Source organism: Cryptomeria japonica, chromosome 11 (assembly GCF_030272615.1).
Source record: "Cryptomeria japonica chromosome 11, Sugi_1.0, whole genome shotgun sequence".
Taxonomy (NCBI): Eukaryota; Viridiplantae; Streptophyta; class Pinopsida; order Cupressales; family Cupressaceae; genus Cryptomeria; species Cryptomeria japonica.
In genome coordinates, this window is record NC_081415.1 from 427,094,641 (window position 1) to 427,118,022 (window position 23,382).

At 34.7% G+C, this 23,382-nt stretch overlaps 1 protein-coding gene across 1 annotated transcript in view; it reads right to left on the reverse strand.

Annotated features, from left to right (window-relative positions):
* Nucleotides 1–22,746, reverse strand: part of LOC131073650 (probable mitochondrial-processing peptidase subunit beta, mitochondrial) — a 36,569-nt gene extending 13,823 nt beyond the window's left edge. The window contains exons 1-2 of the mRNA XM_058010148.2: nucleotides 22,008–22,746; nucleotides 16,798–16,942 (exon numbers count right to left, since the gene is read on the reverse strand). Coding sequence (XP_057866131.2) covers nucleotides 16,798–16,942; nucleotides 22,008–22,528 — 666 coding nt within the window. The 5' untranslated portion in view covers nucleotides 22,529–22,746. The remainder of the gene's footprint in view (nucleotides 1–16,797; nucleotides 16,943–22,007) is intronic.
* Nucleotides 22,747–23,382: the final 636 nt, after the last annotated feature.

Below are 23,382 nucleotides of genomic sequence, written 5' to 3' on the forward strand. Positions count from 1 at the left end.
CTCAGCAAAAACACACTTCAGCAGATCCAGATGTATGCAATAGATAAATTGGCATGGAAAGGGCACGTGCATAAAGAAATTAATGCCTAGTAATGTAGGAGAGGGCACATGTATGCATACATGCACCGACCTTGTCCTCTCATAGAATTACAAAGCTTTTCCAGTTTTCATAATTTTTGTTATTTTTTGGTCAAAAAATGTGTAGTTTATGGATTTTCCTGCAGCAATTTTATTCTGATCTTTTCCCTAATCCAAAACCAATTCTTTCTCAAATTTTCCTAATTAATTATAAAAATATTATTCTTCTAATTTGTTGATTAATTCCCATGAAAGATTTTTGCTACCATTCGCCAAACATAATTGCAGTAACAATTTAATCACAACAAATAAACTTCTGGGACAATTCCCAAATTTATCAATCCAAAAATTGCAATTTTGCGCTAAAATCAGGTCAACAAATCTTTGACTGATTAAATCGTAATTTTATTATTATAAAATCTGGGAAAAAAATGCAGTCACAGTTATACCGCCATAAAACCTGTAAAAATTGCAGTCACAATTTTCCATGATTTTTTTGGCTTTTGGTGGGGGGAAGGTCTAGAAAATTTAGGGTTTCTTTTTTTCCTGATTCCTTTAGTGACTTTTTCTCATTTTTCCTAATCCAAGCCCAATTTTTCCCAATTAATTGTAAAAATCTTTTTTTAGATTTGACAATTTATTGCCAATAAAAACTTTTGCTACTATGAGCAAAGTTTGACCCCAAAAAATTGTACTCCAAAGGGTTTCAAAAGTGATACAAAAATGTTAAAAATCCTAAAAACTTCTAAAAGCTAAAATTTTGTATATTTAGGAATTTCATGTTATGACAAATCCCCTCACAATTTATTGTAGGAATGTGTGTAATGCAGCTCTTCAGACTCCAAGGTGAATTATTTCATTTTCTTTTTTAGACCTCAGTCCTTGCTAAAAACAAACACACCAATATTGTCATAGAAATGTAAAAAAATAGTATTGTAGCTCCACATCTCTTCCCAAAGACTGCTACCTTCTTCTAAAATACTCTTTGGCTTCAATACAGCTCCATTTGCTATCATATATTTTCTTTGTAACCTGAGCACATGTCTATTAATATTGATGCATCTTGGGAACGTGGGAACAAGTTGGAAACATGCCATCTCCAATTTGCAGAAATTTTACAAAACATCCCCAGGGTATCTTTTTTTCAAAGGACAACATCGGATGAGGAATGGCTAGGGGATGTCTTGGCCATCCCAAGTATGGCTAACCGTCCCCTATGGCCCTGTCAAAGAAGCAAAAACAGAAAATTGAAAACAAGGACATATGATTGACTTTGTTTTAACCCTGTCATCTAAGGATGAAACAATAATGTCACCTTATCAATAACTCGTGATATAGATGACACTTTCTTGTAGCACTCAATGTTTTACCCAAATTTAATGAAGCTTCGCTATCAACATGTCTAATACCCAATATTTGGTAAAAATGGGTAATACAAACAATTCCAATGTAGATTCTTTTAAAAGCAGATGATTGTCAATCAGCCTGCCACAATTCTTGATTCAAAAAAAGTTTTTAAGTTTCAATGAGAACACCAGTTGCTTCAGCCAAAGAGAGTTGTCAGCAATGTGAAGGAAACTACTATTTCAGTGGACCCATTGATTATCAACTCATTAGATGTACACCCTATAACTGGAAAATTTCAGTATTTTTAATTTTATTAAAATACAATCTATATGCTTGACAACTATGCATTGCTTTTGATGGTGTGTTAATTATATTTAAGTGCCATTTATACAATCTTGAAATTCAAGGCTAGTATGGTGTACAAAGCATTTCCCAGTTCAAATATATTTTCAAATCAAAATTGCCCCAAGCCTAGCTGTAATCAGATAAGATGATGGCGAAGGCAGAAAGAATCCAATCAAACTGTCATATCAATTGTGTGAATATTTAAAATACAAGAGCACTGCAAAAGCTTGAGGTATTTATACAAAAGCTACTACTTGAATATGAATGGACAAAAAATTGACTATTCCAAGTGGTAAGCACATTCAGCTTTCTATATATATACAAAAAGTTAATAAGTAGGAATGAATATTTGACTGGTCCAAGTGGCGAGGGCATTCAAATTAATATATAGCTGCCACTTATTAATATGGGCTAATATATATCCACGGGAAAGTAATGAAATTTTGTTAATTTAATAATAAAATTTGAAAGTAATGAAATTTTGTTAATTTAATAATAAAATTTGAAAGTAATGAAATTTTGTCAACTCATGTGAAATCTCAACTCAGCTCTAAACTTATGTATCAAGGTTCTTTAACGTATATGATGAAAGCCTTATTAATGTAATCATATGAATATTTGAAATTTCATATACTTCTATAATTTCCCTTTTTTACTAGTCAATCCCCTATCATCCCCTTAAAAATAGCCTCCCAAAAACCCATCCCAAAAAATTGGTGTAACATAGTATATTTGTTGTGTCCATTTTCTTGATCTAGTCCATAACACATTAAACTTCAGCAATTTAGTGAGTTGTCCAGATGTGAGAGTAGGCATCAATTGCCATACATATCACCTTAAGTGAATCCCTAGTTGAGATGTGCAACTTTGTAATATGATAGAACTAGAGAAGAAGATTGTCCTTGCTTCATACAAGGAAAAGAAAATAGGAAAGAGTGCAGATGATGCAATTACAGCTATAATCAATTCCCTTCTGACTCAAAGAGCAATGCAAGGGTTCTTATCTCGGCCTGTAGATACAAGGCTTGTTCACTAGAGGTAATTCTAGCTAAACACAATCACAAGGGTTCTTTCTTCCTCACAATACTCCTGACATGTGGACAGCAAACACCAGACTCAACCATTAGAGATAACTCTAGCCAAACACAGTCATAGGGGTTCTTTCTTCCTAATAATACTCCTAAGCTGCAGCTATTGCTCAAAGCTACTATGTGGAACCAATAGAAGTATCATAAGGCAAGGATAGCATGTGCCAATTTTTAGTAGTATAAGATACAATTCTTTGTTGTTGGGAACCATATTGGAGTCATTGGCCAATGCATTGGCCATTGCTAAAAAAATTTAAAATGGTTTGAGGCACCTAATCCAGATATTGTGCATGCACATATTTTGAAAACCATGATTAAAGAAGTTAGAAAAATAACCAAACATATCTACAACCACCCTCGGGTGCTCACCCTAATGAGAAAGCACGCCAAGGGAAAGGACCATGTGCTACATGGCAAAATTAATTGAGTTAAAAGGAGCTATGCATTTGAATCCAATGTTGAGGTTGGAGAGAATAAATCGAAAACCTTTAGATTGGAAAGAGAACCTCAATGAAGTTCAAGAAAGGAAGCAAAAGCACTTTAAAAAAATACTAAAGAACACCACAGTTGAGTTGGCCTGGAATTTTTGTATTAGTCTATAATATATTTTCAAAAAGTAAAATCTGAAAAGGCCTCATTTTAGAAAGATGGATTGAAGACAAGAATGTAAATTTGAAATGCACTTACAATGCATTTGAAAAACTGTAAATGGAATTCACTGAAAAAAAATCTAAGAAAACCCCACACATACTTTTGTAAATGACATACAAAGAAAAAAGTGAAAGAAATCTTTGCATGCAATTTAAAAGCACAATAATTGTGCTGCATGCATGCTTTGAATTCAAATTATTTTGTACAATGAAAGAATTTGTTTTGCCCAACAGAAGTCATTTTATAATGCCTTCCTATTGTAGAAATGTTTTTATGAACACGAAACACAGGCAAAGGCGGAAGCCGCTGCAGATTGGCACAATTTTAAGAGTATTTTATGTCTAGACAGGAGGGTAATAACAAAAACATAGAAGTCACGTGTTAGAATATGCCACAAAAACAAGAGCCTGATGTGAATGAACACTACTGAATATCACAGGAAGCCACCTTCCTAAGTCTCTCTGAGAAAGTAACAGCCTGTCATGCCCCCCCATTTGATGCACCATAATCAGTGACTCACATTCCTAAATCGGCAGGATCCAAATGATGAAATGTGTTACATCATTGATTAACTGCAGTCAGACTTCTATGGATTAAAGGCAATAAGACTCCTTGTTGATTGACCCTTTTACCATTTGTCACTAGCAGTTTCCTCTATAATGGTGATTAGTTAGAAGAAATGATGAAGTATTAAAGGTATGTAATAACATGAAGGGGCATGTGGTTTGCAAAGAAGAGACGTCATCGTTTGAAAGGAAGAGACACCACCACTCCAGCAGCCACTTCTTGATGAAAGGTCACCACTCTCCACCAGATAAAGGGATAAGAAGAGCACGCCCAGCAGTCAAAAGAGGCATCAAACCAATCACTTGATATTGGATAAGACATTAAACATTCAGCAGTTGAACCGAGTATTACTGTTTGGTATGAGTTTCCTTGTGCATAACAGAACAAAATAATAAATGCTGCATTAATAAACACACCTCTGCACACTAATGATTGAATAATACACTGCCATTATACATATATCACAGTAAACATTAACTGCATCTGATTTATGAATTTCTGAAATTTATTTATTATATGTAAAATATATGCATGATACTAGAATCATGTTTTGAATGTTTCCAGCCATGGAAGAGGATATAATGATTACAAGAGGGGTATGGTGATGGGGCACTCTCCTAGGTACGCCACCTCACGGTGGGGACCAGATAGTCCCATGAGGCCAAGGGGGTACAGAGGGTACTGCCTTTGGGCTTAAGAGAGATGGGCTTCCAGGGCACCCAGTTGTAACCTCATCCCCCTTTCATGGTGAATCAACACAAGAAGTTCAATCATAAGGAGAGGGAAATGGTTGGCAAGATGAGAGGGAACGAAAAGTGGACACCTCACTGGGTAGACCACCTCATATGGATGGCATGGGCCACATGAGGCCAAGCGGGATGATATATCCACTCTTGGGCCTAGGGTAGAGGATCCGAGACACCCCATCCAAATCACTTTCTCCCATGCCCTCCTATGGTTGAGCCTTCCATATATATATTTAAATGCTTTATGATTGAATTGATAATTCTGCCATGAATTTAATAATGCTTAATTATGATAATCTACTTATTGAGATTATTGTTGTAAATTGTTTCTAATATGTTTGCAGGGTTTCAATCAGGTGAAAGGTATTTTCTAACCCCACTTATTTATTTGAAAATTGAGAATCGGGGCAAACTTATGGCATTCCAATTAGGGGACATTACACAGCCAAATTTTGTCAAATATTTATGAGTATTGCATCCTTACATCCAACAAAGTTACTGTTCCTTTTTAATATTCAACACCTAGATGACAATTGCACAAAAGTCACGTGAATTGAGATAACAGAAATAAAAGCAAGTGAGAATAAATCATTTTATGTGGCACACTAAAGGAGGAATTTTGAACATTGTAGACACTGCACAAAGAATAGCCACAATTAAGAAGTCATCTAGAAGTCATTCTACATAATAATATTGGTCGTAGTATACAAACTTGCCCAGTACTCATCAGTTTTGAGTTCTTTTTGCTGCCAAGTACTCCTAGTGAAAAATCATAAGTCTCTATGGGCCAGGTTTTCAGTGAGCCGGAGCATCAAAATCAAGCAACTACTTGCCCATACTCGGAAAGTCAATGCAGGAAGCTCACTGATGCACAGAAGATGCAGGGAAAACACTGAAAAAACACACATATTGTTTGCCTATTCAAACTTATATACCCATAGCTAAAGCTCATACAACAATTATGCATCCTTGAGAGCAATTTGAAAGAATTTTATAGTGGATTTGAAGATCAGATTTGAGGAATTTCAGGTTCCAAGTTAGTATTTCTTTTATTTTATTTTTCTTCCAAGCATGTAAGTTACTTCTAGCATGTTAATAATGGATTTACAAACATTACTTGAAATTTTTAAAAAATTTAGAGCTGATTTACACTAGTTTTTTGAATGAAAACACTGTTTTCCCCTTTAAACAAAGGGTTTTACAACTTTTGACTTCTGAGTTGAAAAAATGATTTTTCAGACAAATTAATTAATGGATTCCACCTTGCTATTCAATTACCATATTACATTTCTAACGCATCTTATATATGAATTTTATTTGAATTTTAATATTCAAATTGCAGTTTTTTTTTAACATTTTGAATTTTTCTTATATATTTAAAAATGTTGCAGGTTAGATATGATGGCATTTGGTTTTGTATCAAGCTCAGCATCAATTAGTAGAAGTCATCCCACTATAACCAAAGACCCCACTTGGAAATATATCATAATGGGACCAGTATTGGGGAGTGCGATTTGCATCTTATACATGAAGAAGGTTAACAGCTCCAATAATCACTTCAAATACTATATCGCAGGCATTCCTCATTGTTGGTTTTGGAAATAAGCCACACCTGGACCGACGATGGACTGGTCCAAGAGGGGCCAGTAGCTCAGTGGTAGAGCACTCCAGCAGCGTATGGAAGGTCCTAGGTTCGAGTCCTAGCTGGTCCATGTCTCAACATGGTATCAGAGCCAGGTCCAGGCTAGGAGCCCCAAGCAAACAAGAGGTGTGGCTTAAGGGGGGGTGTTGGTGTTGGAAATAAGCCACACCCAGACCGACAATGGACTGGTCCAAGAGGGGCCAGTAGCTCAGTGGTAGAGCAATCCAGCAGTGTATGGAAGGTCCTAGGTTCGAGTCCTAGCTGGTCCATGTCTCAACACTCATAATGCCAAGCCATGTCCAAATGCTAAAAAAGAGGACAAACAAGAGATGCAAGCACTCCATGCATTGATGGATGAGAACAAACTAGAGAGGCAAAAGACACAAGCAGCCATAGCAACAACCATTACTCCTGACATAAATGGTCAAGATATTGCAAGCATCGTGAGCTCTAATCGTGGTCCCCACTTCAAAGCACATCTAATTCGCAAGTAAAGTCCAAACACAAGAATTTTTTGTACCTAGCACACATCTTTTGTTGCAAGGTACAAGTTGGAACAAGGAGGTGCGCCAAGAACAGATAAGACATGCGAGTTTTAAATTTTAGAACAACCTTCACTTAAATGTTGTGAAGAACTTGTACTAAAAGAATTTGGTGACAACATTAACAATTACAAGGCTATAAAGCATCCTCTCCAAGAGGCTTAAGTGGGAAGTTTCTCCAAGATGCTATTGAAGATACCAAGTTAATTCAAGAACCATAGAAAAGGCAATAACACAAGTCTGGATGCACTATTCTTTCAATGAGTGGATGAATGAATAGAACCACCCCCTTATCAACTTTTTATCAGCTTCGAATAGTGAGATGATTTTCTTGAAGTCAATTATTCTTCTAACAAAGCAAAAAATGCAGAAACTTTGAGTCTAATGTTGAAGCAAGTTGTCTTAGAGGTAGGTACAAAATATGTGTAAATTTTCAGTGAAATGAAACGGCATATGTAGAAGTTGAGAACTGCTTTAGGGGGGGCATACATCACTCTTTTGGCCCCCTTGCACAACACATTGTGTTCACACTCCTTTGGAATACAATAGAAAATTTTATTAAATGAGACCAATTGCAAAAGATGCAAAGAACATCACAAAATATAAATATAATCACCCTTTGGTTCTTAGCTTGAAAAGAAATCATGCCAAGGAGAAAGAGCTTGTGCAGCCTAGTGTCACAAGGTTTGCAACTAACTTCCTAACCTTGCAAAGCATTACTACTTTGCTGACATCATTAAAACAAATTTTTGCAAGTCAAATATGATTAGACTCACCATATTCAAATAAGGCTAATTAAGAGAGGAACACAAAGATAAATTTAGATTAAAAGTTTTGCAAAAGACTTTGTATAAATTGCAAAGGTAACCTCAAGCTTCAATTCGGCTTTCAAATTAAATCCTTTAATTTTAAACTTAAAAGCGAGATTGCCAAGAAACCAGTACTGGTACGTGTCCAGGAAACCGATACCAATACGTCTTTTTTTGAAAAATAGGAGACAAGTACTTGGAAACGCCACTTTTTTTTAATATAATTATTAATTTATTAATTTTCTAACAGTATTAACTGAAAATATTAGTATCTCAAAACAAAATCACATATAGTGTTAATTTCCAATATTCCAAGATGTCTCTAATACATGAGACACGTCCCAATCCTAGAGACGCATCTAACTACAACTATGTTTAAAAGTATTTACTTTTATTGTAAATTTATAGCTTTAATTTGTTTGTACTTAGGTGTCGAAACCTTTGGTGAGAGTATTGCATTTGGTTGACAAAATAAGAACCTAATAAGGTACATTTACAAGGCCATGGATAGGGCCAAAGAAGCCATCCAAAACCATTATAAAGGAGATATGAATAAATTTTATCTCATTTGGAAGTATTGATCGAAGATGGAACAATCAACTCCACTAACCCATTTATGCAATGGGTACCACCTTGAACCCAAATTTTTCTTCTATGTTAGTTCCACAAATTCTAATGGTGAGGTTAAGGAGGACCTCTCAACATGCATTGAGAGGATGATACTTGAGGTTGAGGTGAGGAACATCAAGATTTCAAAGTTATAAAAATTACAAGCAAGGTATAGGAAAACTCTTTTCTTCGACACTAGTTATTCAAAAGAAATCCATCCAAACTCCAAGTAAAAAAAAATTGGAATATTTACTTACATCTTACAAGTTACAAATTCATTAAAAATATTGCTTGCTTACAAATATGTGAATACCTTATTTGCTAATTTACCAGTTCGGGTTCAGATTTAGGTACGGATTCGCGGATTCAGCAAAAAAAAAAAAAAAAAAAAAACTTGGGTACAGGTACGGGTTCGTCCGTATATATATATATATATATATGTTCATAGTTCAAACTTTATATATATATATATATATATATATATGTTCATAGTTCAAACTTCAAACATACAATGTAACTTTCCCATACAATGATACATAAATGATAACAGATAAATCATAAATCATAAATCCATAATTGCCAATGCCAATAAATAATCTGATATTCATATATTGTAAATGTAGTATCATATTCATAATTTGCAAAAGAGATAATATTCAATTTTCAAGTTTCAAACTGGTTCAAGTTTGTTTATACATTTTTTACTTTTTTGACCTATAATTTTCATGTTTGGTTATACTTTTTTGACTTGTATGACCCGTGGGCCCCGTTTTGGAGAACCGACGGGCCTTGGTTTGTCCGTACACACACACGTGTGTGTGTATATATATATGTGTGTGTGTGTGTGTGTCATATATTATATATATGTTCACTGTTCAAACTTCAAACATACAATGTAACTTTCCCATACAATGATACATAAATGATAACAGATAAATCATAAATCATAAATCCATAATTGCCAATGTCAATAAATAATCTGATATTCATATATCGTAAATGTAATATCATATTCATAATTTGCAAAATAGATGATATTCAAGTTTCAAGTTTCAAATTGATTCAAGTTTGTTTATACATTTTTTACTTTTTTGACCTATAATTTTCATGTTTGGTTATACTTTTTTGACTTGTATGACCCGTGGGCCCCGTTTTTGGGAACCCACAAGCCTTGGTTCTCTCGGGTCCACCTGGGTTCCACCCGGGTCTTGCCACGTAGGACCCATAGAGAACCCAGCCACCTGGGCAGGACCCAGGTGGAACCTAGGGAGAACCATGCTCGAACCACGACCGAGCAAGAACCAGGACCCAAACCCAGCCTTTTTCCCCAAGAACCGGTATTTGAGCTTATTTTAAATTCCTAGAGGGAAGATTGGGGTGGAAATACGCCAGACCTACAAAAGTTCTAGCTCCAAACTTTTTCTCAACCTTATAGCAGTTCTAGCTCCAAACTTTTTCTCAACCTTATAGCAGTTCTAGCTTGTCTGTAAACAACTTTGCACAAATTTCAATGTGACTCACCCGACAAGTGGTGACAAATATCCCAGCAATTGGATAAGTTGTTACTATACTAAAAAATCCCTTTGCAATTGAGAGGGCCAACTCCCACATTTGATTGGGATTTTAAAGGTTTTTTGTGTACTTTTAACCTAAAAATACAAAAAGGACAAGGGAAAAGCTAAAGAAAATGATTTACTAAAACCCTAACAGTAGACACACGATTACCAACTTTGGATTTCACAAACTTATTGTAAATTATGAAAGGGTTTAACAACCAAAGCAAGATACCACGCCATTAAACTTCTATGATGAAAGGTTTTTAATATGCAACCATGACGAAAGAAATTTAATAAATTTCAACACACAAGAGATACAGCAAATTTACACATTAGAATCAAGGTGCCAACAAATGATTGTATTTTTTTACACCACTTGCACAATTTATATAAGTTTCAATGGATAACTTACGGTTCAGACAATGACACAAAAGGATTACCAACATATGTGAAATCAAAAGTGATAAAACAAAAGGACATCCAAAACATACGATTCAAATGCTTTCTCTATTATCTTTGTGAAATCATACAACTCCATAAATCATTATGTACAAAGTGTGAACACAAAGTCCTCCAAAAATATCTTCATAAGTCCCCATCTAAAATTCCCTCCTCCAACCTTTAAGAGTCTCCCTTTACAATATAAATAGCCTTCTAATTATAGGTTTCCTTTTGACAACCACTTGTAACTACCTCATAGCTACTTTTTGAGAGATTTTGATTTTAAAATTATGTTTTACAAAACTTTTTTGGAATAAGGCTCATTTTCTAATTTTTAGTTACAATAAGTAACATAAGTCACTTTTCCAAAAAAGCAACTTGGAACCTATAACTTCGGGCAAAAGAAAACAAGAAGTTATCCTCCCAATCCATGAGTTACATATTCACCAACAACTTGGACTTGAAGGAAATACACTCCAATTGCATTTGCAAAGCATCATTTCCTTCTACAAACCTATATTGGTATATTTCTTTACAATAATATTCAATGGCATCTCCATACTCAAGAGTGGTTGACTAACAAAATTGTGCACGCCATCTAAAGATGTCTTCATATGCCTTTCCATAGTCCACAACAAAGAAAATGACATTTATTGTAATTCTTGCCTCTATCATGTTTGTAGCAAGTACAATCTTTTGTACATTAAAAGGTGTTGCTTTAAAATCAGTCTTTGTTCAAAAGTAGCCATGGATCACACACTCACAGAGTACTCGGCGAGTTTCAAAAACTCGCCGAGTTTTTGAGCTATGCGAGTTTTTCTGACTTTAACTCGCAGCAAAAACTAAAAAAAGAGGCCGAAACATGCGAAAAAATTTGGTCTCTCCGTCAGGATTCATATATGGAATATAACATTTAAGTATCCTTATATCTTTCTTCTTTCTTATACTTTAAGTTATATTCCATATATACTGTCAGGATGTTTGAGAGTGGTTTCGAACCTATAGGAGTTATAATGCAAAATCTAGTTTTTGGAGGATTCTTCAATTTTCCAGACTTAGTCAAATTTCAGGATCCTTTAGCGATGCCCCTTGACCCCAACTTGGGGGCGTTGCCCCCAAACCGCCGTCGAAAAATATAGGGGGAAACTGCGCTGATAGAAGTAGGGAAAATTTAACCTCCGAGTCTGATTAGGCTCCATATAACAACATAATTAGCATTGAAGAAATCCTGGTATTATACATTTTTGAGTTGAAATTTCAAATATGATGAAAGTTTGAAACTAGTTTTAGCTAGAGCTGGGAAGAGGAAGTTGTATTTACTTTTGGTTTTACAAAAACTATTTACTATTTTGCTTCCAGCCATCAGCATTTCTCATGAGGATGCAATTTTGTAGACACTTTGTATTTAAATATATCTAGAATCAGCTTGTTTCTTTTGTGTTATCATTTATTGACTCATTGGATGCATCTTCTCATTAAATTTTGCAAAAAAAATGCATTTTTTATTCAAATTAAGCATGTTTTTATGTTGCCGAGTTTTTCGCTGAGTTTTTCCCGAGTTTTTGCCGAGTTTTTTTCTCAAGGGATTGGCGAGTCGCGAGTAGTTCAACTATGCGTCATAGTATTGATATCATCCCAACCTGTCATGAATATCAGCATCACTTTGGAGAGTAATTCAGAACTGTTATTCAATGTCTACCAATGTCTTCCTTAATCATTTGCTGTCTCTATCAACCCAATACTAACTTGTCACATTCTCAACAATTTCTTCTTTCTCCCAACAAATATTAAGATAATGCAGAGCCTTCCTGTATTTTCCCAATGCCATCTTGTAATCCTTGTGAGCTCATGTCTCGAGATAAAAGTTTCATTCTCAAATTTCAGTCCATAAATCAACTCACACATCTTGGTACTTCAGACTATGCAATTTAGTTTCAAAAAAAGATAGAAATTGTTTGTGTCTAGATTGCTTTCTTTGGATTATCGAGCACAATGAAAGCTAGTAGTCATTTCCTACTCAAAACATCTCTTACACAATGCTTCAAACTCTCTTCATATTAATGACCATCTGCAAAGATCAACAAGTTGTTGGATTTCACTTATCTTCCTCAATCCAAGCCAAGTCACAAGTAGTTAACACATAATTTGTGTGTAAAATTTTATGTTCACGTTGTTTTTCAGTAGATAGAAAACGTCTTGATGGAACTATTCCTTGATTTTTATGATCTGCATCCATGTCAAAATTGACATTTTTAAAAGACCACATAATCGTCTGCCTTCATTTTATTTCTGGTATTTTTAACATTCTGCTCTAAAATAGGGTTACCATCTACTATTATTTCTTTGGTATCAGTTGCAAAATGTGCATTCTCAATCACACCAACACCTTCTTCAATCATTGTTAAATTGTTCATACTTAGGTTTTGACCAAGCATTACTCTATTATCTTTTGCACAAATTTGAAATTCCTCTCTACCATAAAAATCTTTGATATTTAAAGATAAGAATGTATATCTACATATCACCAAGATAAAGCAGCCTTATTACAAATGTTGTTAAGAATGGGTACTAGTAGCAACTTCTATAACTCTGTTGGAAGTCTCAGGCAAATTGGCTACTAGATTCATATCTTCCTCTTTCAATTGACAAAGAGCTGAGTTCTTTCCCATTAATTGGAGAACCAATGCCAAAAGCCACCAAGACTAAATTATCTTTTTCTCTATCATTGCTTCACACTTCTCTAGTCCTCTTGACTTGACAGTTTTGACGCTTTCCACTTTATCAATCTTAGGTCCCTTCTCATAGCCTTTCATCTCCTACAGACATGTCCACGTCCTTAATATCATCAGTCAACAAGTTCGGGTATTTTCTTCAAATTTAGATCTGCTAACAATTAAATCTTTATAATTTGAGATATCAAGAAAAATAATGGCAAGGTGATTTCCTATTAATCTTGAAAAGTGGCAATGGCATGTTGAAAGTGCATCAAACATTTTAAGGGAGCAAAGAACTTGAATACTTCTTATGTACAACTTTCAACTTCCTCTCCTGTATTTTGATAGAAAATAACAATCCAGTGTGCACAATCCTTAAGATCTGCTTCAAAGTATTCTGTGTGAAGGTTAAGTGTTTTAGTCCAACACGGTTCCTTTTACAAAGTGCCCCTGGCATTGTATATAGAAGCAATGGCAAGCATAGATGGGCTATATTTGATCATAACATACTGACACAAACAAAGCTCAACAAAGAAGAATGTCAGGGTTTCCATCTCTTTGTCAGCATTACCTGCCCTGAGAAATCAATTAGGAAAACATAGGGAGTCGAAACAATGAAATTCAATTTCAACCAATTTAACACGCTATGCTCCATGGCCACCATATGCTACCTTGTTTACTCTTTAGCTGACATACTAACAAAGTCATCAATCTAGATAGTCGCCCAATTTCTTCATATTTACAAGCTATGATCATTGTGGTGAGTCACTAACTGCAATTTACTCCTCGTAACACTTTCAATAGAAAGATATCTTTCAATCACATTCACAATGAGATATAATGTATCAGGCATTGGTTCAAAGTTCAAATGCACCTCTACCAACCAATCTTTAACAATTGCCCTTGTCTTATCATTTATTTATGCCTGCTTTGACATATAATTTGGAGGTACGCAGCTCAAGTTTTCAATCTTCTGGTAGAACTTGAATATATATTCAACATACTCAACAACGTCCAATTGGTTTTGGAGGTCTCCACCATCAATGTTAGGAGGAAGGCCATTCAATTCATTGCAGGCACACTCACCTGTAGCTTTTAGAGATTTTGTAAGGCATAGTCCTCTAAATTTTCCCTAAAGCTGTTCTAAATACTTATTATTTGGCAACTAAGTTTATGTTGCTACACATACCATTACTCTCTTCTGCAATTATGGCATATTGTCCCCTCCTTTTATGAGTGTGCTTCTGTTGTCTTCCCAAACTGTTCCAATGCTTCCATTTTTCCACAAACCAAGAGTATGCTGGCAAATGTTGTGTAGTTTGGCTTTACACCAGCCAATACATTTTCTTTGAGTTCCTAACACCTTCACAGCAAATTCATTTCATGCAGGTATTAGGTAGTTATAAAAACTACTTCCCTTTTTCATCATCGACAATTTAAGGGTACTTCACAACCTTCGAATTCACAACTTTTTAAACTCAAAACCTTTAAATTCACAACTTGTTAAAAATCATAACTTCCTCTTTTTAAAAAGAGTCATAAGCTTTGAAAATACTTTCATCAATACTTTGCTTGCCATTCACAATCTTTTAGTTTCACAACCTCTAAACAACTTTCAAGTTGTGAGTTGTGAGTTGTGTTTCTTCCTCTTTGAAAAATATTGCTCATGAAAATTTTATAACACTTGTCCAACAAATTGCAAACCAATTGAAAGAGGATAATGACATAACTTTTGACTGGTTTAATATTTTCTCTTGAAAACTTGCCATATCATCAATACTGTTTCACTCCAGCTCCTATAAAATTCCCAAATTAATTGTTTCCGCAAACTGCCAAAAAATAATGAGAATTTAATATCTCCCAACTGAAAAGTGATATCGCCCTGAAACTTTGCTACATTGTGCACAAAGGAGACATAATCATTCTTATAAAACAATTTTGTTCCAGCATTTATGCATTGTTAGATTTAATTGTTTTCATACGTTGCACTACTGCCACAGTTTCGATTGAATCAATGGAGATCATCCTTCAAACTGGCAAGCAACTTGGCACTTGAGATTTATTGGGGAATTTCTGAATAAGAACAATTCAACATAGGAATTTTAATATAAAAAAAATGAAATTGGCAAGTTACAAATGAGACCAACAGAGCTATGAGCACAACTAGGGTTTGTTTGATGCCATTCACATAAAGAGGCACAACCAATTGACTCAACAATGCCTCGATGACCTAATTTATGTGGAAAACAAAATTTGCTTCACACAAAGAAGGTGGAGGACAAATCATAGGAATTTATTGTTTTGGATAAGATTGATCCCTACAGTGATTAAACCGCACAAGATGAGAAGCCCTTCTTGTTTAATGAGAACAATACAGTTCATTTTAAAAGTCAAGTTATTAGGGATGTGGCCGCAACAAAAGTAGGAGATATTGAATTGGATGACATTGATGTGGAAAAGGAGTCATTGCCATCTAGTAGTTAGGTGAAGCCGCAGATGTAGCCTTCTAGGCCAAGTGAGGAGTCGCAGCCAAGTGTAAGGACAAGACCTTCTCCCCAATGTTTCACTAGAACATGCCAACATGGAAGCGGAAATTGTAAAACCTTGTAATTTGTAACTTGCCTAGATATACAATTTATGATGATGATTTTCAAAGACAATCGGCATAAATTCATAATTGCTATCAGCTAGCTACTGTATTTGTACGATGATGCAATTTTGTACTCTATTTGTATCCAAATCTAGTAGAAAACACTTCCCAACAATTTACAGACTCATTTGATACATTTTCAAACTAAATTTTGCATAAAATTGGTATTTTTAGAGAAATTTAAGTAATTTGTTAAGTTGTCAAGTTTTGGTCAAGCAATTTTTGTTCTATCAAATACATGTTGAATCCAAGTATGTGAACTAATCAATTCTTAATTGTACAGATTGCATAGGAGAAATAAAGGCATATGGAGCAAAACAATATAGCATTTAAATGGTTCAGATGGAGATCTAAACCTAGAACTTAGAAGATGATTAAAAACCTTTTAATATTGAAAGAAGCCAAGGCCTCAAGTTGACAGCGACCTAAATCAACATATAAGGCAAGTTGTCAGCATTCACAATGGCCCTAGATTCCATGTTGACACAAATAGGCCTAAACTGTTAGGAGCAGTTCCCTAAAGCAAAATTTGAATGCTAATTGCACTGAAGAGTTGTTTATTTAAATGTTAAAACCTCTTCTTGTGTCTGGCCATCAGCAGGACCCTTTATGGGGCCTCTGTGGCTATAAAGTAGAGAGACGAAGAGAGAAACATGTGTGCAGTGCAGCACAAGGACCTCTGCATTTGGTCTGTATGTGAAAATTTTGTTGTTGAAGTTATTGGTAAAGTCTGTTAATCTATTGATGCAGTGAAGTTTAGATGGAATTAAAGACAAAGCAGTTTCAGTTCCCTGTTCTCCAATTCTTGTTTCATGTTTATCCTGGTTTTATGGAACTACTATTCTGTGTAGTAACATCTCAATAAACTTGTCAACCAATTATGAGTTATAAAACATTTAAAGCACTTATTTTACGCTTGTAATTTCAAATGTGAAGAATAATCACAAACAAATGGTAAATAAGAAGAAAATATATAATAATAAATTACAATTTGTGATGAGAAGACCCAGACCTCTTCCATTTCTCTGAGAATTACATCTCTCTCCCTGGCAATTCGGTCCTCAGCAAAACATGAATTCTGCAAAATATCTGCCAAAATATCGAGGGCTTTGGGCACGTCATTCTTCAAAACCTTGGCATAATAAGTAGTCTGCTCCCTGAAATTTTTAAAAACAAATAAAGATGCAACATTTTTTAAATTCAAAATCTTTTGATTAAAAATGTTTTAATTACAATATTACATATATATGTATATTACATTTTTCATTTTCTGGCTAAATATTTTTAAAATATATCCAAAACTCTTGAGACCTCCTGGGAACAAAGAATTCACAATGTACATGAAACTGAAGATGAAATACATTTTCTTTTAACATGTGAAATCTACAGATATTTCCAGTCATAACCTAGTTATGAAATCCACACCTGATATATAATGCAGCTGAGCACAATTTGCATATACTTCCAGAGATAAACTCATAAATAAATCTCTACTAGATATATAATGATAATGATTTCAGACACAACTACATAGATCTCACAGATCTTTGCACTCATATCTTGGGATTAAAAATCTCCCTCTGCTTAATAACAGTATGTAACGACCTTTGGTCCTTTACAAAATGCTCAAATAACAGACAGAAATACTGATGCCACTGTGAAGACCCTTAATAAATACACAAATAACAAACAAAGAAATAGTCCAACAACTAACATTTCTTTTGTATTTTATTTTTCAATAATTTCTATTGATAACATACATTCAAATGGAAATCTAGCAAACCAATATGACTCATTAAACACTCCAGCATTCAAACTGTATGCACCTCATGATTCTATCGACACTCTAGAACTCATACTGGACCCTGACAGATCCTCACAATGATTAACATTGCTGCCTGAAGGACTTCATCTCCAAGTCACATCTGCTAAAATTCACATCCAGCCCAGGGAAAGAAAATGCTTTTTGTTTGCAACATTTCGATGATACCTTTTTTTCCTTCCCATCACTACATATATTCTTTGACTCGAGTGATCCTAAATAGTGGCAGTCAGTTCCACAATTGCTGGTTTCTACCTGATAATCAACTCCCCACAATTTGCTGGCAGCTAACTGACCCATCACAGCCCCTTTTTTCTGAGAATAACTACAGGTACATACAATCATGAGATAACTACAAATGCAGCATCCTTATTTTAATTGACAATTAGTATTACCTTCCTGTTACACCAGGCCATCACAACAGGAAGACTCATTTGCCCTGCTCTAACTGAAGGACTCCTCCTTTCTATTGCCAACAGGGACTCGGTCAAAACTCACCTGTCTAACTACTTACAAACTCAGTGCTGCGGACCAAGTCAAAAGGGGACATTACAGACTCACATAGAAGCAACGGTCTGAAAAAAATCGTAATTATACCCAATTAATCCTGAATCCTGGAGCCAGCCGATTTATTACCCACAAAAATCCCAATTCACGAAAAAAATCACTGACTCGATTTTCAATGATTTTTTGCATTTAAATCATGTTAAAGAACAAAAAAAAAAATTAAAAATGGCAAAAAATAGTGAAAAAAAATAAAAAATCATTGTAAAAGCTTGCAAAACCCTAGAAAAACTTGTGAAATTACTGAATTGCTTATAAATAGAGTTGATCCAAGACGGAATCAGAGTCAATATGGAATCAACGATGAAAAAGTATGTTATTTTGTCCCTTTTTTGGGGGGCAGGGGGGGGGGGGGTGTCATCATTCCCCACACTTGTTCAAACCCACAAGCTCAACGACCCAACAAAGGCAGAAAGCCTGCAAGCTCAGTGGTCCAACAGGAGTTTGAACCTTGGTGGCTGCCTCACGAATGGAGTGTTTCTACCACAACACTAAACGTCCGAAGACATATATAATATATATAGATATAGATATATGATATTTAATTTATAATTGATATAGTTAATTTTTGCTCAAACAAAGACATACAATTCATTAAGTGAGCAATATATCCAAAGTGCTCCATGAAATAAATCTGAATGACAACAAACAAGTTTGCATAGTTGTAATAAAAGAGCCTCCAACACACAATCATTAAAATTTGTCTCTACCTAAAATAGTAGTTGCAAGCTAGATGTTGCCAAAACCAGTGGCTTGCTAATCTTTTGCTTAAGCTAAACATATGCCTTTTGTTGAATTCTACCCCATATAAAAGACTTACCAATTGCCATCAGGGAATATAAAGCATTGCACCTGTGGAATATGATTTGATAAGATTTCTCAAATATTGAACTACCCCTAGAAAACTCCTTGCCTCAAACACAATGAAAGTCTTGGATCACTTCAAAATGGCTTCCACTTTTACTAAATTCCTAACAATCGCTGGATCTCTGTCTGATAAATTTTGTTCTCAGCTACTTCATAGATTTAGCTAATTTTTTATCTCAAACTTAGACAACAATTTGGTGCATTTGGTGACTGCCCTTTTAAAAAGTTAAATGAATATTTGCCTATGTAATCAGCAATATGAATATAAACAACAAAAATCCATTTTTTACAATCATGGGTTAAACTCTATTTTATTTACTCTATATATCTCTATGCTATGGAAATGCCCTTAAGTTTTAAAAAAAAGTAGTTGTGTCTATTTTTCTACAATTTTTTACATTTTTTATAAAATCCAGTTTTTTACCCACTTTTTCAAAACTTCTTGTACTTTTGGTTTGCTGATTTTTTCCCCAAACGATTTTTGTTGGTATGATATAAAGCATTGCAATTGTCGAATATATTTTGATAAGCTTTCTAAAATATTGAATTAACCCTACAAAACTCCTTGCCTCAATCACAATGAAATTCTTGGATCACTTCAAAATGGCTTCCACTTTTACTATTTGTCTGTTAACTTTTGATCTCAATTACTTCATAGACTTGGCTCATATTTGATCTCAGACTTAGACAACTATTTGATGTATTTGGTGACTGCTCTCTTAAAAAGTTAACTGATTATTTGCCTATGTAATCAGCAATATGAATATAAACAACAAAAAAATATTTTCTACAATTCATGGGTTAAACTCTATTTTACTTGCTCTTTATATCTCTATGCTATGGAAATGCCCTTAAGTTAAAAAAAAAAATAGTTTTTGTCTCTTTTCTACAATTTTTTATATTTTTTTTTTAAATCCGATTTTTTGCCAAATTTTTCCCAATTTTTTCAAAAAATCTTATACTTTTGGTTTGCCGATTTTTCCCCAAATGATTTTTGCTACTAATTATTACAGAGTATCAAGCAAATTTAATATTTATTTGTAGCCATGATCTATTTGTAAAATTTCTACCATATAGCAATATCAGCACAACTGTGCAAACACTTGCAGCCTCCAGTACAAGGTTGCCCATGCTGGGTAATAGTACCAATACAGTATGCATTTGTGTTCAACGCAAATTTACTGCCCTCCACATGTCCTTTCATCCCCAGTTCAAAAGAAACAAACCCAGGACATACCCAGGCAGGACCCACAAGACCCTGGCCAAAACCAGATTGTATATGTTGCCAAATCCACAGCCGTCAACCAAAAAAATTATAAATGAGAACACAGAAATTTCGTGGATTGTTTGACAAATTTGGTTGATTTTTCCTCTAACATGTTTATTGCACAGTTTGATCACCTAGTTGTTTTATAGTTTGTAGCTTTACTAGCACACTATGACATTATCACTTGAATAGTTTGTGGCTTTGTGCTATTAGTCAACTTCTTTTTTCACGGGTTGACAGATTTGAGTAATTGAGGACTGTTTGCCACTTAGCATATTTAGCTCGTTAGTAGTTTGCAGTTCGGAACTTGGTTGATTTGTTTAAGGCTTTATTCAAAAAATTGGATGCCTATTCCATGCATTCTACACAGAATTTCACCTTAAAGTTTAATAGTAAGCCCATACTATTACCTAATTTACTTCCCAAATAACTTCTTCATAGGGTACAGATACATGGATATCTTTGGGAGAAAACACATAATTTCTTTTGCAAGATATAGGTATTTGGGATGTCAATCAAAATATTTTTTCTGCCAGAGTATGATGACCAGTTTACAATTATAAATTGAGCTTCTGGAGAGAAATTGTGTATAGAGGTTTAAAAAAATGCCTCTGATTACTTGTTATTGCCCATCATCAAGAGAAGAACATTTTTCAGGGAGTAGACTTTCATAGTTCGCAGTGAGCACAGAGCACACATAGTGTTTGAAAATGGTACCTTTTTTTACTTCACAGATGTCATGAGATGCTCCTCGAGCATTCTGTTTGAAAATGTGCCATAAATATAAACTGTTTGGATTAATCCTTAATATTTTCCATTGAATTATCAATTACCAGTTGCTTTTTGTGTTTAATTTTGTATATTTGGTGTAAATTATGGCTTCTATAATCTAATAATTTACATAAATATTGTACAACCTTATCCAAACCAGAACCAACAACATAGCTTGCAGTTGCAACTCAGTACATAAAACTCATAAAACATTAAATCAAGACAATTGAAGTTTAGTGAGATTTAGTCCCAAAATTTTCTACTGCCTGGAGGAGTTAATAATCTAGAGCCCTATAAAAGTATTATTCTCCAAACAATCTAATATACATTTCCGAATTCCTTAAGAATTTATATTTTTTTAAAAGAAAATCTTAAGTTCTAAATGATCTACAAACATTTTCCAATTTCCTTGAGATTTAATTTTTTTGATACAAAATAAATCTTTTGCTATATGTCTGCCACGAATCCATTTCCAGTTTCTTTAAGATTTCTTTATAATACCGATGAATGCATTCCAGTACATATGAATGAGAATTATGCATGACGAACTGACTGAAACAGAGAATCTAGATGTCTGTATTGACTTTGCCGAAAGATGTGCAAGAAAATGTAATTGCATATCGCCTATACTTGAGAATGAAATGAAATTGAAAGTAACAGAGCAAATTGGTAATCTCCTCCGCGTGTTAGTGGGAGGAGTGATGGAGAGGAGGTTCCCCAATCTTAACTCCTGCACTTGGTCAAAATTACTTATGTTTTCTATCTTCCGATTTGAAAAACGAGAACCGCTTAAATAAACGCGAGCGAATTGAATTGGATCTTCTATTTAAATTTCTATGATTTTGATCACTGATGAGATAGTGAGGGAGAGTATTAGAGCGATGAAAGAGAGCAGACTACATGTTGATGCAAAATTAAATTCCAACCACACCTGGAAGTGTAAGCATTGAGGTGGCCTCCCATGTTCTCGATCTCCTCCTCGAGAACCCTAGCGGAACGCTTCTTGGTCCCCTTGAAGATCATGTGCTCCAGGAAGTGCGCTGTCCCGTTGGTCTCATCCGTCTCAAAGCGGCTTCCAGCGTCGATCCATACCCCAACCGTCGCCGTCTGCGCGGCGAGGTCGGACTCTGTGGCCACCCTCAGTCCATTTTCCAGAACCGTTACGCGCGTCGCGGGGGCTGCCAGAATCGATCCGTGGTCGACCAACTTGGGCACGGGGTTGTTGTATTGGAGAAACCTCGGGTCGAGATTTTTCAGCTTTTTCAGCTTCTGTTTCACTTCTTCCGCCAGCTGGTCGTAGAGCGGGAAAGGAGGAGAAGCAGGTAGGGTTTCTGATGAATCTTCTACGGTGATAGCGGGGGCGTGGATGGAGGCGCTCGAACGATAACGCCATGGGGGAATTTTCCTTTCGGGACATCTGCGAGCTAGGGTTTGAAGAATCCTGCTCGCCATTATCAGTTTTGATGGTAATGCTGTGTCCAAAGGACTCGAACCCTTGACCTTCAATTGATGCAAATCAGAGCAGGGCCGTTATTGAGGTTTTGCTCAATTGGAGCGCAGGTTACATGTTTTCCCTTTTGTTGACAATCCGACCAACGATTAGTGGTTAGGGTTTCAGGTCATGGTCCTGTGGGACTCTCCAGCTTACCAGTACTTATTTTCAGTTATCTAATGGAAAAAAAAAATTCAATTCGTCAGTTTTACTTTTTAATAGGAATTTATCTTAATTTTTATTTTTTATTTTTTTAAAATCATTAGTAAAAATATTTAAGGTGTTGTTAGATGGTTGATGGGTGCATACATAAATAGTTTGTTTAGCAATGTGTAGAATGAATTTAACAAAAAGTATAAAATGTACAATGTTATTTATTATCAATCTACTAATGCTTTTAGATGTTTTACTAGTTTATACAAGAGACGTATTTGTATCAAATTCTTGTCGATGATGTAGTTGATAGTATGTGTTGTTATTGCAAATGTTTAGCGTAATTGTGTGAATCGTTTAATAGGCAAAGTTTTATTATGATATTAAAATATGTAGTTGTTGCAAAATACTAATTTAGTCAATTATCAAGAATGGTAAAATTGCAAAAATCTTTTAACAACGACAATAGTAACAATAGATAATATGCAGTCAAAAAATAAGAAGCTTTTAGCAATCTATTAAGAGATCCATGAATATTGAAAGTGTTTAAATAATTATTTAAATCTAAGTAATTTGTAGCAATGATGGCAGACACGAGCATAAGTAAATGATGTAGCAATAGCTAATGAAACAAAGTTTGATAAATAGTTATGCAACTAAA